The sequence below is a fragment of the Coturnix japonica genome, chromosome 9 (genome assembly GCF_054131305.1).
Source record: "Coturnix japonica strain WE chromosome 9, WE-NBRP24, whole genome shotgun sequence".
Lineage (NCBI taxonomy): Eukaryota > Metazoa > Chordata > Aves > Galliformes > Phasianidae > Coturnix > Coturnix japonica.
The window spans coordinates 8,756,964-8,774,265 of NC_140671.1; the positions used below are offsets into that span (position 1 = coordinate 8,756,964).

Consider the following 17,302-nt stretch of genomic DNA (forward strand, 5'->3'; position numbering starts at 1 on the left):
AACCATCTCAGCACACTCATTATGAAAATGTTTTTAGCTGTTAAGGGCTTCTTTTGTTATCATATCCATGACATTTGCCAGCAGATATTAGCATACTGAAGCCCCCTGAATTCCCACGGCCTTTATTAGCTCCTTGCTGTTTTTGTTGTATTTGTCATCCATCAAATACAGCATATTTCATAGCACTCTCAGGCACCTGGAATTGGATGCATCCAGTATCTACAATATCCTTAAGGTATTCAGGATGCCATGGGGACTGCTAAGGGATGGAAGGATTTGGGGATAAATAACTCACACAAAACCAAAATGCAGGTCATAAAGTACCTTAAAATTGGGCCGTAGGAACCCACTTTTGGTTTTGTATGTTTGGAAAAAGAAAATGAAAGCTTAAATTGGTTTCTGCAGAGCACACTGGCAACTTGAATAATGAGGCTGGGAGGGAGAACAGCCTGAAGTTCTGGGCCTTCCTTGTGGGGATGGAGCAAAGCATTCAGTGCCAGGCAAATGCTTTGTTGTCCCAGTGTGGTAACTGTTACTTCTTAGGACGGGAAAAGGAAAACCAACAGCAGTTGGTTACACCAGAGCAGGCTGCCCAGGGCCCCAACCAACCTGGCCTTGAACATCTCCAGGGCTGGGACATCCACAACTTGGAGCCTTTGACCCTTTAAATACCAGCACTGTCTGCTCCTGCTTTTTAACCCTTCATCCTCACACCCTCAAAATGGTTTCTCTCCTCCCACTGTCCAGACACACCTTGTTCCTTCTCCCTTAATTAAATCACATTCATTATTCCACAGTTTCTTTTTCATTCATTAACTTTCCATTGCTCCGACTCCATTCTAACAGCTGCTCCCAGTCACAAAAGCCAGCTCCCAAACCATAGCACGGGTCAAAGCAGTTGCCCAGCCTGTACAAACACCCTGTACCAGCAGCAGGGCAGACTGCAGCTCTCCACAAGAAAGGCAGGGAACACTGATTTAAACAGCAGCAATCATTCTCCTCCCCTGCATGCGGGGACTTAAAAGAGAAGCTTTTGTTTCCTATACAAAGACAAGCAGAAAGCCGGCTCTACCTTTGCGAGCTGTCCCAAGGAGCGCAGGGTGAAATGCTTTGGGTCGGCACATGACAGATCGCCCAGCTCTCGGTAGGGCTTCCCTCGGGGGGTGAATAGCGCCTGTGTGCGCTGCTGCTCCCTCCGCTGCCACGTCTCCTTGAACACTTGCTCTGACGGCGGCCCGCGGCTCCGGTACAGCGTAAAACTCCTGGCCAACACCTTCCCATCTGTCTGAGCCGATGAAGGCAGAGGCCGAATGCGCACGAAGTCTTTCGGGTTCGGCACTTTGCTGCATAATGTCACCTTGATTCCACCGTCCTTGGCCGGCTCCGGCGGTGCAGCAGCCCTGAGCTGAGCGCTAGATGCCACAGGTGCCTCAGCTCTGCTGAGTTTGGGCGCACCTGGCGCCGGCATCGCTCCAGCGCTGGAGCTGTTAGCGCTCCTTATGCTATTTCAAACTTTACTTTCTCAGCCATGACAACGAACCCACCTCGTAGCAAACCACCTTTTCAACCTCCTTCACCCAGGAACAGCCACTGAGGAACCCCAGCTCTCCTTCCACAGCAACAAACCCTTCTCTGCCCGGGAACCTAACACCCACCCCGTCTCCCAGGGAACAGCAGTACACAGAGCCGAGCACCTCCCTCCATAGCACAAACCCCTTCAGACCCACGGCTGCAGCATCATCACCCGCCCCCCTCAAGGTCCCTCCTGAGGTCCGCCCCCTCCCCTCACTGGCAGAGCTGCCCGGGGGGCGGTGGGTTTCCCACTCCTGGAGCCATGGGCAGTGGGCATGAGGACATGTAGTTGGCTGAGACTCGATTTGGAACCCAAGCTGCACAACCCACAGGCCACTTTTTATGCTCGTTTTAGTCTCAAAAACACTGAGCAGCAGCAGGAGTGAGTGGTGTCCAAAGGTGCATTGGTGATGCACAGCCATGAGAAGTGCATTAGATCCATTAAGCACCATTACCAGCATCTGGAGCTTATCACTGCAACTTAATGAATCTCATTCATTCCTCCTGTACTGGAGCTGCATCCCTTCCTGGTGGCTACCAGCAGAACCCTGGCTGTGCCCTGTATGCCCTTTGCTCCTGGGGCCTTTGGCATTAAACCCAGTGAGAAGTGTGGGAGATCCTTCCAAAATTCCCTTTGCAGAGCAGGAGACCCAAGGTGTCCTCTTTGGATTGGGGTGTTTGAGGCAGGAAGAGAAACACCTCTGAGCTAACACAGTGGTGATCCCATTGCTAATGAGACACAGAAGTCATTTAGCCCTGGCTGCATGTGTTGAAGGGATGAGGTGGGAAGTAATAAGATCCGGGAGCCGCAGTGCATGGTGCAAATGGAACAGAAAGAAACAAAGTGGGTGACATCCAGCTCCTCACCTGCTGCCTACCTCTAGTACAAGCACTGCTCTGACCCCACACTGAGTGGGAATGACCCAAAGCCCAGCATGAGGCTTTGCATGATCTTTTGCTCAGTGCTTTGCTTTACCTTCACCATGGAGATGCTTTACCTTGATTCGTTCCATTGTTTCAGTTGTAATTGACTGTTTTCACAAGCTCTTCTGCAGGCTGAGATGTGCTCTGCAGGTAGAGAACAGGGATGCAGCAGAGAGAAGTCTCCAAAACAAGGAAATAGAAATGGAGGGGGGGAGGGCTGTCATAGGAGCAACCACAGAGGGGCTGCAGGGGGTCATAGGGGCAGAGATGCCCTATGCCAGCCTGGGAATGGGGCAGGAGGGAGCTGAGCAATTTGGGGGCACAGACACCCTTGGCTATGGGAAGAAGAAGGGCCTCCAAGTGTGCCTGATGCGTTTGGAGCGCCCTGGAACTGCTCGTGTGTTGTTTACCCTGCTCCACACGCTGCCAGCCAAAATGAATCCATTCAGCTCCTTGTTTCCATTTTTGGAAAATAAACCCTTGAGGACACGCTGGGAGCTTCTTCCTCCCGGTGGGGCCACATCTCTGGGGCTCAGGAGGCTCCTGGTGCTCCCTGCTCCCTGTGCAGAGGCTCTGTACTGCAGCGGGTATAAAGCCATAAAGCCTAATAGGTTCCGGCACCATAAAACACAGGGTAATTGCTGTGAGACCATAAAAATGGAACATAATTGGCAGAGCAGCCATTGCAGTGTTACATAGCTCTGATGGTTTGGCGGTGTTATCTCACCCTGGGCTGCGGCAGACAAACAGCCCTGGGCATCAGCCTCAATGCTGAAATGCCACCGCGTTTTCAAAGCTGCTGTGTCACCCGCTGAACCACACGTAGCCACATTTATTGCTAAGACATCCCTCTCTTCAACACTCAGGTGGTGCTTAAACAAGCACTGAGCTTCACTTCCTTCACTGCTTGGCAAAGGGGCCCGACGCACCGCCTGCATACCAGGTCTTCACTGCTGATTAGGAAGTGATTGCAGGCACACTTCTCACCATTCTTTGTAAGATATTATTAAGGAATTCATCAGGAAGCAGAACCAAATGAAGCAGAGGGAATAAAGAAATAAAACCTCTTTCCCCCCAGCTGCGGATGAGCAGGAGAGAAAGCTGAGGGAATGGCCCATGTTAGGCAGGAGCCAGCTACCAGCGTTTGGGGATATTTGTTGAGTTTTTGGATCTGAGCCACGTGTCCTCTCTTTCATCCATACACAAAACACACCCAGCAGCTCCAAAGAGCAGAACCAGGGCTCCTGTGCTCCCAGGGCTGAAGCCCTACACAGGTAGCAGGGTGCAGCACATCCCCTCCCCACTCCCCCACAGTGTCAGCAGGGCTGCTGTGCTGGGGGGGAATGCAGCACTGGGGCCAGGATTTACAGCATATGCTGCGGCTGTTGTTGGTAACTGAGCCCTGAGAGAGCCCAAGTGCAACATGTGAGCTGTATTTTTAACTCCAAGGTCCCACTGACATGGAAAACTGGGTGTCCACTCCCTTTGGCATCACCACTTTGCTGTGCCTAGGCATTGGGTTGCAGGGTTGGGCTGCAGCCAGGAGCTGGTGGGGGGAGATGTGACTGGGGATGGTGCAAGGACAAACAGCTTCCCTGGCTCAGAGGGCTGCTTTGTGTTCCCAGCCTGGAAAAGGGCACAGAGCCCAACTGGAGGGCAAAGAGCGCCCAGAGCATCCCCAGCCCCCCTACCCTCACCTCCCAGCGAAGACCAGAAGAGGCTAAGAACATCAACTCGTCTTTATTCCTCAAGTCTGGTAAGTAAAATCAGAAGTTCTTTTTGGAAAAAGAAAAAATAAAACAACAAAACCCAACAAAAATAAAAACAAAAACAAAACAAAACAAAACATGCAGACAGTTTACACTTCTCAGCAGGTCTGGTGGGGGTTTGTCTGCCTGGGGCAGGGCTGTGCCATTGGCCCCACTGCCGGCTGTGTCTGCAGGCTGCCAAGGGGCCGGCGTGGAGATGGAGTTCAAAACAAAACCAAAAACAGAGAAGAAGAAGACACGGGACCACGGGGTTCCACTTCAACTTAAAAAGAGAAAAGGGCACTTTTTCGCTATTGTTACAAATATCCCATCTGCTCACCTTACAGCATTAAAAGAACCATAACGAAGACACCCATTCTGCTGGGTCTGATGGATGCAAAGCCTCTACCAGAATGTCAGACCACTGTGGGGCAGCTGCTCCCAGGGAGCGGGAGGGGCCGTGCCCCGGGGCCACCCCGCTGGGGCCCGAGGAGCGGGGTTGGGGGGGAATAGGGTCGGGGGAGTGGAGCAGGGGCACAGGGGCCCTCAGGCACAGGTGGCCTCTGGGTTCTCTAATGGGATCTCACTGCCACAGCTGCCCTCGCCGTACTGCTGGTAGGGGGGGATCTGGGGCGCCTCGATGATCAACAGCCCCTCCGGCGACAAGGAGGCGAAGACAGTGATGGGGTCCACCTCGTAGGGCAGCCTGGAGGGGGAGAGAGATGTGTGGGGTTAGGAGATGGTGCAGCCATGTGGGGCTCACAGCCTTCCCACTGAGATTGCCCAGCAGGAACCCTGTCTGGGCTCACAACCCCCAGTTGTGTTACTGCTGCAGTGCCTGGGAATGCATAGGGATATTTAAAGTGGCCCCTGGGCTGCCTGGCGCTCTGTTTAATCTCCGTGGCAGATGTGTTTGATGGGACGTCACTGCTGCCCGCGCTCGCCCGGCTGCTGCGTCGTGCCCATGCCTTGCCCATAAAAGGAGCCTGGCTGCTGGCTCCCACCCGCAGCGCACGCGGCTTTGCTGGGAGGTTTTGGTAAAGCGAAGCTGCAGAGCCACTGCTGCACTGCTGTGGTTTGCCCTCGGTGCTGGGCTCGCCTTCCCTCCCTGCTGTTGTTGTTGCTGGGGTGAGTCAGCGCGATAGCAATCAGACTGACATCACTCAGATGTGGATGTGGGTGCACGTGTGGCCGCACACCGGGGATGGGTGTGTTTTGGGGCTGGTGATGAGATCAGCCCCAAAAGAGGAGCACGGTGCTTTGCATCCCTTTCTGCTTTCATATCTAGGCTGGAGGAGCCCACAGGGCTGGTTTGGGGATGGGAACAGCGGGGCTGCGGCCATCGCATGTCATGGGGATGGGGCTGTGTTTGTGGGAGGACGCCCCGGGGCAGGGTGATACCTACTGGATTTTCTTGGTGAAGTTCTTGGAGACGATGCCTCCTTCCACCTGCTGCTCCTCGTGTTTGCCTGCGGGGAGGACAAAGGCGTGTCACCACTGCACTGGGCTCAGGGCTTAACCCAACAAGCAAAACAAACCCCAGGAACCCTTCCAAAGGAGTTGTTTTCCCTTCCCTCCGTGGGTGTCTCCCATGTGAGGAGGGTTACACCACAACCAACGAAGAACAGCACTAAGTGTCTGGCCTGTGAGGCTGCACTGGTTGGAGCAGGAGGAGGAGGAAGAGCTGCTCTCCCCACCAGACATCTTTGCTTCCCATGGAGCCTGAGCCCTGCTTGCTGCCAGGAGCCAGGGCTTAAGAAGGAGCCATCAGACATGATCAAATCTTTGGATCCCATCCCCATCCTCAGCCGCTCTGCTGGGCTGTGTGCAAGCCCTACGAAGATGGGGCTCAAGCTCTGAGGCCTCCTGGCTCCCCCCAACCCACAGCATCCCCCCAGATCAGCCCCTGGAAGAAGTGCTGCGTCCTGGCACGGTGCTGGCAGCCCCAGGAGGTGCAGGGCCCTGGCCAGGGCGCAGCGCTGGAGCTCTGGGAGGTGCTTCAGGCTGCCTCGCTCTCGGCCCCTTTAAAGGGAATCTCCCTCAGCTCCGTCCTCGCTGGCTATAATTAACCCAGCCAGGCTGGGGCCCCTCTCGGCAGCTCGCAGCTGGGTGCCAGCTGGAACACAAATCCCAGAGATTCACCCCAAAGGAGGCTCGGCCTTCCCGTGTTGGTGCTGAGCACGCCACCATGGTCCCCAAGCCCCATCCCACTCCCCAAGCCCCAGCCCTCACCTGACACCTCGACATATCCATCCTTGGTTTTGACCGTCAGCTCCTCAGGCTTGAAGCTGTGCACGTTGACGCACACCTTCCAGGGCTCGCGGGAGGTGGGCACAGGGCTGCGGCTCTCCGGGTACCCCCCGAAGCGGGTGCTGTAGCCGGGGGCCATGGCGGAAGCGCGGGCACGCAGCGGGCCCGGCCAGGTGGGGGTGAGCCGGGGCCGAGCCCAGTCAGGCCAGTCTGCTGTCAGGTCCCCAGGGAAGGGTGAGAGGCCAAAATCATCGTCCAGGAGGCGCGAGGTCAAACCGGGCTCTCGGAATGGGTCGCGGAGGCTCCGCCGGCCAGGGTAATGGCAGGAGAAGGGCAGCTGGCTGTCGGCCATGGCTCTACGCTCCTTGTGGAGCCTCAAAGGCTGCGGAATACCCCGGGGAGCCCAGCCCAGGGCAGGCACATCCACACGCGGGGGTTTGGGTGGGAGCCCGGCACCGGGCAGAGCGCGATGGGTGGAAGAGGTTCAGCAGGGCTGAGGCATCCGGAGCTTGGAAAGCAAGTGTGGGGAGGACGGTGTGAGCTGCAAGAAAACGCTTCCTGGTTGGCTTCGGTCCCAGGGATCGGGTGGAGGAAAATAAAACTTCTTGTCCGGAGAGGGGGGGAAAAAAAATCAAACCGAATATCCCGAGATTAAGAGCTTCTCTCTCCCCTCTTGCTCCCACAAGCACTGTGCTGCTTCCCCACCGCTCCCGGGTGAGAGCTGCAATAAATGCCTGAGCTCCGAGCCGAGAAACTTCTGCAACCTTCCACCGCCGGGCGAGCGCTATTTATATGCTTGCGGGAGGGGGAGGCTGTGTTTTGCAATTCCTGCCCTGTCAGCCGAGTATTTTGGAGAGGATGAAACAGCCGTGGAGAATCCGGGCTGTGCAGCTGACCTCCTGCACCGGCCTGAGGATCCCAGCAGGCGCGGTGTTTTTGGCACCTGCCTAAAAATAACTGGGGAGCTCAGGGTGGGCTGCACACACTCCTGTGTCACCCATCAAAAATACCCCCAAGGTGGGGCCGGGCCCCACACTGCACACCCGCTGCACCCGGAGGTGCGTCACCAGCAAAAAGTGGCTGGGATTGTGAGCTGATGCCCAGGGCTGGGCCTGGAGCAATGCCCCAGAATCATTGGGGTGGGAGTGGGACCCTACGTGGCCCCGTCCTCACCCTCCTCCTCCTCCTCCTCCTCCTTCTCATCGCGTGCCTGGCCGTGCCGCAGCAGGGCGAGGCGTAATCACAGCCGCGCGGGGCTAATTACAGGGCTGCAGGGGATGGGGTGCGGCGAGGTACCTGGAGCTGGTGGCACTGGGGCTCCTGGTGGCAGTGGGGTTCCTGCAGAGGGGGTCCTGGCATGCCAATGAGTGTCACCAGTGATGTGCCAGATGCTGCACTGCTTCCTCGCTCCCTCCTGTTTCTACCTCGCTTTCCTCAGCATCTGCAATCTCTCTAATGGACTTGCTGGAATAAATTGCAGCAGGAAGGCCGTAATGCGCTGCAGGCCATGCTGCGATACGGCTGCTGGTGGCTCAGAGGGCATTAATCATGGAGCAGAGACATGGCATCGCTGGGCAGGGCCTCTGCCTGCATGGGGAGCGGCTGCTTCCTGTTCTTATCCCTCATCTTCACTGGTGGGCATGGGGAGACACAGCCAGGCATCATGGGGTCTCCCTGGGGACTGGGCTATGACTGGAGGTGTGGGGAGGAGCAGAGAAGCAGCAGTCAGCAGAGGCTGAAGTGTCCTCTATCTCTTGCCCTGCCTGGCTGAGTGCTCCCATCACCCAGAGTGACACCAACGCACAGTTTGGGACAGCCCCATGGCTGCCTCCATCCCTACCACATTTCACCCTGAGATCTCCAGTCCCACATTTCCCGAGTAGCTCCAGGCCATCCTCCCTCCCAGGCCAGGAATCCGTCTTGTCGCCTTGCTTATCCCCATTAGTCACACGTCCCTCTCCAGGAATCCCAATTTAGCTCCTGTTGTCACTCCAAATCTCCCAGTCACCTCCCACAGCTGCCAGCACCGCCACGTCAGCTCTGGGGAGCGCAGAGCCCTCCTGTCTGCCAAGCGACCTGGGGACACTGCCCCATGTCTGTGTCTGTGCCATGGTCAGACCATTCCCAGGTGCACATCTCAGCTGCCCTCAGGACTTGGTGGCTGGTATTATCAGGGGACACAGAGCATCCCCACTGCCCCTGAATTGGTGTAAGATCTAACACTGCTGGCTTGAGCTGTTTGTAAGCTGAGGATGACCCAAATTGCATGGCAAAGGGCAGTGAAAGCCTGACCCAGCTGGCAGGAATTTGAGCTCGCAACAGTTCAGCTTCAGTCCCTGCCCCATGGACCTCATCCCCAGCAGCTGAGAGCGCAAGCACATGCCCTGCTACACCCAGCAGCTGAAGCAACCCAAAATATCCCACTGCACCAAGCCACATCCAAAAGGAACATGAGAAACCAGGCTGCGATGTGAACCAGATATCATCTGAACTTTTATTGGAACCCTTTTCTAAACAGGCTAACTGAAATACCCCAGGAAGACTAAAGAATACAGTATGCATTTCCATGGAGAGCAAAGGTAGTTTTACAGTGAAGTCGAATGATCATATGTGTGATTTGGTAAGGAACTGACCAACAGAGAAAACAGGGATGTGGTTTCCCTGGCAGCTTTTCTCCTGTCTGGGCTTTTGTTCTAAATCTCTCCATTCCCTGGATGGGGCTCAAGGTGCTGTTCTCTACAATAGCCCCAAATCTGGGCTGCTTTACCACGGAGCTGTTGCTACAGCAGTGGATGCTGCAGTGCTTCAGTGACCCTCCTGGTCACACACGGACTTCCAGGTAGCAGTGAAAGTCACGGGGTTTGCTCACCCTCTATCACACAGGTAACACAACCCTGCTGGACATTAAGGACTTCAGTCTGGCACCTAAAATTGTCCCTTTCACCCAACGGTGAGACCCAAACAGATTTCCTAAGTAATGCTCAATAAATAGGAGAAATAAATATTAAATAAGAGGCCAAGTCCTCTCAGCCTTTTTGATCTATGTACAATGCATAGCAAAATAACATTGATTGGCCGTTGCGGATAGGTTTGGTACAACTTCAGTCACCCAAAACAACAGAAACATTGAGAAAAGTTACAGTCAACATAAAGCAGAGCACAGCTGAGCGCCGCAACCCATGACAAAATAGAATGACACGACAGGGCATTGGAATATCCTTCCACTGCACTCTGCAGCAAAACTTCAGGGTCTGGGCTGGGTTTGCTGGAGCCTGACCAGTGTGAGATGGGAGAGGAGGGAGCCTGGGGGTTGAGTGAGTGGAGTGAGCATCCCAGATGGACACTGTGCCTTGTGCTCTGCTGTGGAAAGGCAACAGGGGCATTTGGGATGGAAACAACATAATGAGCAGGAAGGATGAGGAAAGAAAACCCTCTGAGATGGTGCTTCTGAGAGGCAACTGAGACGCTGCTCCAAAGCCATCAGCTCATGGTGAGGACATGGGCAGCCCCACTGCCAATGAGCAGTGATCTGTGTGCACCCAAAGGGCAGAGCTGCCCCAGGGTGGAAGCTGCTCCTTGCAAACAACAGCAACCTGAGACTCTGGTCATGGAGCAAAAATCCCATAGAAGCAATGAGCGAGTGAACACGCAACAAAAGAAGCACTGGCAAAAGGCACAGAGACAGAAAAGCTCACAGGCTTCTGGCAGAGTGACAGAAAACCCACTGATGGGACGGGCGATGGTCCACATTGTACCGAAAACCTTAAATAAGTTAAAAAACAAAGAGATAAATACCACTGAGTAAACATACGCACACACACACATACACACAGACGCAGTTAGTGCTGTCACTGGGCTGGATCTGCAGGCACCTCCCGTGCTCTCACGGGCCAACCTCAGATTTTCCATGGGTGGATCACAATGCAAAACAACGCGGGGAAGTCCTTCCTCCCGCCAGTGCTGGGCCAGCACTGGGAAACTCCATGCACTATTGGGGAGGGACCCAAACAAGCACACTGAGCCCCAATAACTCCTCACTCCTTCCTTTGCCCTCCAGAATAAATAAATAAATACTGCCAACGGCAACCGCTCGCGTCTGTCCCGATTAGAAACAGAAAGCGACCGATAATAAATAAATGCGTCAATAAATAATAAATAAATAAGGAGGTTTTGCTCTGATGCTGGAGAGCCTTCAGCTGCCGCCAGCCGTGCAGGCGGGTGGGTACCAGAGCCACGTGGCACCTCTTGTCCCATAGCCAGTGTGCGCTGCTGCCTCCAGCACTGTGTTTGTTCTCTGTCCCATAAGGAACTCGGCTCGGTGTAGCTGGGCTGTTTATACCGCTTGCACAAAGCTCTTTGCTTTCCCAGCTGTTGCCCATCTGGCTCGCTGCTGCAGGTGCATGCCGGCATTTGGGGGCACGGAGGGGCAGGACGAGACCGACAGATTTAGGATTTGGCCTCTGGTTGCTGAGTTCAGACCTTCAAGGAGTGCTATGGGGAGACAATGCCAAACTGGGAGGGACTCTCTAAGGAAGAAGCATGGGGTTCTCAGCCCCTTGCAAGAAGGGTGCTCCCCACCAGAGGAGCCAGGGGCTGCTGTGGGGCTGGGGTGGGGGAAGGCAGCAGCACCCGCTGCAAGAACACCTTGTCTGTAATTCTCAGCCACTGCCTGAGGGGTTTGCAGGGAGAAAGAGATGGGGGAAAAGGGCCCCTGTTATCAAATTTCCCCTTGCATCAGCTACGTAGAAGTATAACCCTTTCTGCTATGTTTTCCAACTGATAACACGTTTACATGCTCGATAAGGCAATCATCCAGGTTGTGTTTGACCTTCCCCTGCTCACAGCTTTACCTGCTGCCAGTGGAGGCCGTGGGTAACTCTCTGGCTGTGGGTTTGCCTTTCCTTCCACCCCTCTCCCCCTCCGGCAGATGCTGGCTGCCCTTAGCCCTTTCCTGTGACACTTCAATGACACACCTCCTTGACTCATTAAGCCCAAACTCGTTAATGATCAGGCAGGATGGAAGGGGAGGGGATGGAAAAAGGGAGGGAGGGAAGTCTTAGACCTAAATTAGCGTCTCTAAGCACCCAGGTGTTGTAAGAGAAAGAAAATCCTCAGCACCGGCTCAGCCCGTGCTAGGAGAAGCCTTTGTTGCTCTGCAAAACACAGTAATTGCGCAGGCAGCTGGGCTGGCAAGCCTGGCAGGGAGACAAAACCGCAGGGCCGCCCAGGCAGGCAGGGCCCTCCCAGATCCTGGGAAAAAACAGGCATTTTTTGCGGGGGGGGGGTCTCTGAGATGTGAGCCGTGCAGCCCCAGCTCACACTGCAGCACTGACTCCCCACTGCTGTGTCTCAGCATTCACGCTGCTGGAGGGGAATAAAACAGCCCTGTGAAAGCTGGATGTGTAACACCATGTTAGAAATGGATAGGAGAAAGAGAGGGAATAGCCTTTCCCCCCCCCCAGAAATTAATGTCATGGGGGGATTTGTAGCCTTCTATTTATAGCAGAGTTGGGCGTATGGCAATAAATAAGAACGCTCATGGCAGAGACCTGCTGCAGAGTGGGCAGAAACTCGGGAGGAGAGATCCAATATCAGGGACCTGATATTTGCCTTGAGGAGGATGGGTCACGTCCACTCATCACCAAAGCTTCCCAGCAAATTCCTCCCTAAATGTGTCTCTTCTTCCGGAGGGAATTAATTCACCGGCTCCTGCTTTGGCAAGAGAAGAGCAAAGAGACAAACTTCTTCCTTTGGAGCAGCTGTCAGCTGTCGGAGAGTGGCAGCAATGGGGGTGTCAGGAGGATGGACCCTGTAGGGTCTGCAGAGCCTCTGTAGGGCACTGGCCCCACTTCCAGCTCTGGCTTTAGGAGCTGCACAGATCCACCCTCCCTGCAAGGCAGCAGAGGGGCCATTCTGGAGCTCTTATTCCATCCTTAATGAGAAAAGGGGACCTGGTGCTGCTGTCGCATCAGTATCGGGGATGATTGCGATCGATGGCCAAATAGGTGGGAAGGATGCGGAGAACGCAAGGAATTCAGTGACGCCGGCGGCACTCCTTAGCGACGCAGGCTGTCAGAGCTGCCTCCTGAGTCACAGCTCCTGCTCCTGCTGCGGCTGCTCCTGGGGTCTGAGCTCCTGCTGCGGCTCCTGCCCTCTGTGCTGCTGCTGCTCCAGCTGCGGCTGCGGCTGGTCCGGTGGCTGGAGTAGCTCCGGCTCCGGCTCGGTGAGCGGCTGAGGCTGCTGTACCAGGAGGAATAGCTGCTGGCGCTGCTGGAGGAGGACGGGCTGGGCCTGTAGTAGGGGATGGGGCGTTTGCGGGCGCTGTGGGGACAGAGAGATGAGGGATTACCAGGAACACAAGGACAGTTGTATTGCCAAGATCTCCAAAATATGTTGTTCGTTCTGCACGACACCTCTCAGATCTGTCTGGTTTTATTTGCAGGTAGCTGGCAGGCGCTGGGATTCCAGCCAACCACCCCCACAGCCACCATGCATCAAGTCTGAGGCTCTGCCTGATGCTTTCCCAAAAAGGCCTCAGCTTGAGAATTAGAGTCAAATTTGACTGTCTATAGCATGGGAATCTACCACAGGAGAGGGTGAAGCAAAAGCCTGCTGCACCTTGTACTTGATGGGAGAGTGAATCCCTGCTCTGATTTCTCTGCCCCTTTTCTTCTGTGGCTGTAAATGAGACCTTCTGCAGATCCTCCAGCTGGAGGGGAGGCAGAAGTAGGGTTAGGGAAACCATTGTGCTCTTGGAGCAACCTGTGCTGGGGGGGGGATTGGAGACAGAGGGCAGCCCATGTACCCCAGTTGTGATGTCTCCATACCTGGTGATGCGCCGGGCCTCCAGGTGGCTGGGGGAGTCCCTCCTGCGCTTCCTTAGGGGGGAATAGGAGCGCCGGCGCTGCCGGTCCCGCTGCCGGTGTGACTCCTTCTCACTGGAGCTGTGCTTGTGCTCACGGTCCCTAAGGGAAGGGCCAGATTGGAAATAGTCACTGCTGGGCTTTTGCAGGTGCAAAAATCGGCTGGATGGGGTTTGAACATGAAGGCAGTGACCCAGCTGAGTGGAAAGCGCTCTGCTCGGTGTTTTGGTGGTATCAGCCTTGTGCTCTGCTGGACAGTGGGATGTTCGGTGGCCTGACAGATTGACACCCAGCAACTGTGGGCTGCAAGGAGGTTTCAGCAGTGTCTCCCAGCAGCCTTGCATTGCAAAGCTAAATGGCTTCCCTGTCCCTCTATGGATGCACTTGGTATTTCCACAGTGCTGCTAAAGCTGCTGTTGCTGGCTGTGCTGCAAGAGCGGGCGAGCACAGCTCTGCCAGCAGGCCCCACGTGTGCAGAGGGCCCCAGGTAGCTCTGCAGGGCTGTGCACTGCTCACCAGAAGGAGTGCTGGGGTTGCTATGGTTTTCTCTTTTGTTAAATCCCTGTGCACGTCAGCACAGGCCTTGCTGTGGAGGGTAGATGACTTCATACACCCCGTTCCCTTCTCAAAGCCGTCTACAAAGCAATACGTTACAGGTCAAGGACCTGATCCTTGCGAGCAGGAAATGTTCTCCAGCACCAGAGCAGGGGCTGTCACAGCTTGCAGAATCAGGCCCTGCGATAGTAACATTTAAGGGTGCCAAATGCTCACAGTGTGCTCAACAGCAGAGGTCTTACCAGAAATTAATGCCCAAAGGCATTTCTAGGGGTGAGCTGTGAGATGGGTGTTTTCTACAGGGTGTGGAGCAGAGACACCTGAGCTGTGTTTCCCCACGTGTGCCTCTGTGAGTGCCAGTGTGAGGACACCTGGTGCCTGCCCATGAAGCAGGGACACTTCTCAGGGCCTGCCACCTCTTTGGCAGAGCATCTTCCGCTGCTGCACTGATTGCTCTGAGGCAATAAATGGGAAGATATTTCTGGTGGGCTGCAGATCAGCATAATGCGCAGACATGTGCCATGCTCCATGTCTCTGTTTCCCTGCTCCCTCCAACCCTGGAAGCTGAGGGGGCAGCTTGGAGCTGGCAGAAGGAACCAGAAAGTAGGCTGGAGTACAAGCAAGTGATGTAGGCAATGGAAAAGCATGATACCAATGTAGAGACAGACGTACCTCGTAGGGCTGTAGTGGGAGTAACTGGGGCTCCGGCGAGTCTTTGAGCTCCTGCTTCCAGGGCTTTTTTTGCAGGATTTGGAGGAATAGCTGGGGGACCGTGAAGAAGACCTGGGGCTAGGGAAGGAATATAAAAGCTAAAGATGCTGGAGGGTGAGGTTGTACCAGACTTCCTGTAGGCTCACAGTGGGGAGAGATGCCCCATATTTCAAGGGCTACGTGGCTCCCTGGGTACCCACACAAACTCTCACTCTCCTCCCCAAGGAATCTGTCAGCCTGCAAGAGTTGGAGGTTGCCCAGAGTGATGGAAAGAACCATTTGTGCTGGTCTTACCTCTTCCCTGAAGAGCAGGACCTGCTGCGGGAGTACCTGGGGGAGGCCCTGCGGGGTGAGGAGCAGGAGCGGCTGGAGCCAGGGGAGGACCGTCCTGTGCTGCTGCACGACTCGCTGCGGGGACATGGCCTGAGCGGTGAGCTGCGGGCTGGTGATGGGGGAACACTGCGCTTCTTCTCCTCCGAACAGCTGGGACACGAGGACAGGCATCCTCTGGAAACGCATATTTGGGCAGTAAGCTCCTCTGCCCCATGCCCTGCAGGCTCTGGGGTTGAGGGTGAGGAGCAAGGGAAGCGTGGCAGGGCTGTGCTCCAGGAGCAGAGCAGGTCCTATTGCCTTTGGACTGGGCTGTGGGAATCCCTCTACTTCCAGAAGAGCCATGGATGTGAATTGGGGTCAGCTTCCCAACAGTAATGACCAGCTGCAATCCCGGCTCCACCCATGTGAAGGCAGAGTTATCCCACTGGAGTCACAATGTGAGAAGTGTTACTCTCCAACTGAAAATTTAGGACTCGTTCTTCCTAATACCAACTCCCCTGGCTCTAACGTTTGGCATTTAAGAACTGAGGTGGAATTACTCCCATACACCACTGCCCCAGTACAGCCTTGGGTACCAGCTGCCCTGCTTCTGCTCCTTCATCCCCACCACCACTTGGCACATCCCAGGAAACAGAGGCAGAGATGGAGCTGGCACCCACTCCTTTCTCTTGATGATGACCTGTGGCTGGATTTTCATCTTCCTCCTCAGGCTCCAACACTGCTCACTGTGGGCTCTGGACTCCAGGCTGGCAAGGTCTGATTGAGATCTAACCACTTCCAGACCACAAAAACCTCCCTGCCAGCTCACTGGTGTATTGGGAATGCGGGCAGGAGATACAGAGCAACAAATACCAGCAGCAGCTGCTGATAATCACTGACCTTTGGTCTTGTCCTTGGGCATCAGGAGACAGATTTTCTGAAGCTGTTGCCTTGGTCTGGGAAAAGCAACTGGTGAATGAATTTCCTGAATCAGAGCTGTTATCACCGTTGGCCACTTTGGGCTTCCCAGATGAGAAGGCAGGGCCAAAGCCATCGTGGGCTATGCTTCGTTTCTCCTGGCTGTCCTTTGACCTGGATGAGCTCGTTTGAGTGGAGGGAGGGGAAGAAGTGTCGTTTCCTGAGTCATATTCATGACACTCTCCGTTCTGGCTGGCTAGGTGGCCAGGCGGGCTGTCTGTTTTGGTAAAGAGGTCAGCAGAAGACCCTGACTGAGAGATCTGAAAGCAAAAAAGCCATTTGGCATTGTTTGAACGTTTTATTGAGGAGGGTCGCTCCTGGTTTTACTTTGCTTTTATTTTATGTTTTAAATAAACCCAGAAATTTTACCATCATGATGCACTGAAACAAAAGGAAAGAAACAAAGTAAGAAAGAAAGAAAAAGAAGAAAGAGAAGAAAACAAAAGCACACATCCCTGAAAGAAATCCACAGTAAGAAGAAACTCCTTTTCCCCCTGCTATGATAACGGGAAGATCTAGAGATCATGCAAAGAGTATCAGCATGCGATCCATGTTAAACAAAAGAGTCCAACAAAGTAAACGGGCAACCAAGGAATCAAAGTAACGGGCTAACTAAATGAAAAAGGGGTAACAGAGGAAAAAGCCCTTATTTAACCTAAAAGGGGGAGGGCAAAAAAGGAAACAAAAGAGGGAATGGGAATATATACATGATAAATAAATAGACAAATAAACTTTATAATCCTTGGAAAGAAAACAAAAACAAAACAAATGCTTCAGTAAGTGAATTTCTGAGTGAACGTCACAAAAATAAGCAAAGGAAAATCAAAGCAAATCAAACGAAGGGCTTCTGTACAAAATGGCAAATAAATGAGAGAAGCACTTTGGAAATAAAAGCTAAGAAGGGGGAAAAAAAATAAAGGAAAAAAAAAGGGAGGTGGGGGGGAAAGAAAAATCCCTCTGGAAATAAAAAGTATACAGACACCTCTTTGTGTGCTTTTTTCCCCCTGAAGAAGATACAGCTAATGCGCTCAAGTGACCTCTAATAAATTCCCTGGTGTCTTGCGGATAGCATCCACTTACCCATCAAGAACTCCTCCTTTAGTAGGTAAGGTGTAAGAAAAAAGGAAGAGCGGGCAACATAAGTCCATCATTAGAGTCTCAAATTACATGAAAAAAACATAAACCCTCTCTTCAATCCACACTGCCAACTGTTCACTTGACTCTGCTATGTAAATGTCACAACTGCTTTTTGTCTGCTTGCTTCTCTCACTTACTATTCCTCATTTTTGTTTCCTTCTGCTTTACATTAGGCTGCCCAGACAGCTCCTGGGGGCTGACAGCCTGTGCTGGAAAAGCATGGCTTGCACTCAATCCCCTAGGGTTTCAGGG

The 17,302-nt window shown here is 54.0% G+C and overlaps 3 protein-coding genes across 6 annotated transcripts in view; all 3 read right to left on the reverse strand.

Annotated features, from left to right (window-relative positions):
- Positions 1–4,069, reverse strand: part of CCDC60 (coiled-coil domain containing 60) — a 41,298-nt gene extending 37,229 nt beyond the window's left edge. The window contains exon 1 of the mRNA XM_015878441.3: positions 1,073–4,069. Within this exon, the coding sequence (XP_015733927.2) occupies positions 1,073–1,468 (396 nt within the window). The 5' untranslated portion in view covers positions 1,469–4,069. The remainder of the gene's footprint in view (positions 1–1,072) is intronic.
- Positions 4,070–4,217: 148 nt separating this feature from the next.
- On the reverse strand, positions 4,218–7,255 carry HSPB8 (heat shock protein family B (small) member 8). The gene is made up of 3 exons (XM_015878358.3): positions 6,477–7,255; positions 5,650–5,713; positions 4,218–4,950 (listed from the first exon to the last, which is right to left on the reverse strand). Exons 1-3 carry the CDS (start codon positions 6,844–6,846, stop codon positions 4,791–4,793), a joined length of 594 nt encoding a protein of 197 aa, XP_015733844.1. The 5' UTR covers positions 6,847–7,255; the 3' UTR covers positions 4,218–4,790.
- A 1,706-nt stretch (positions 7,256–8,961) lies between these two features.
- The window catches only part of SRRM4 (serine/arginine repetitive matrix 4), a 28,634-nt gene continuing 20,293 nt past the window's right edge, over positions 8,962–17,302 (reverse strand). For all 4 annotated transcript variants that reach the window (XM_085556169.1, XM_085556168.1, XM_085556167.1 and 1 more), the window contains 5 exons: positions 15,836–16,173; positions 14,918–15,130; positions 14,585–14,701; positions 13,322–13,459; positions 8,962–12,815 (listed from right to left, as the gene is read on the reverse strand). In XM_085556169.1, coding sequence (XP_085412295.1) covers positions 12,551–12,815; positions 13,322–13,459; positions 14,585–14,701; positions 14,918–15,130; positions 15,836–16,173 — 1,071 coding nt within the window. In that variant the 3' untranslated portion in view covers positions 8,962–12,550. The remainder of the gene's footprint in view (positions 12,816–13,321; positions 13,460–14,584; positions 14,702–14,917; positions 15,131–15,835; positions 16,174–17,302) is intronic.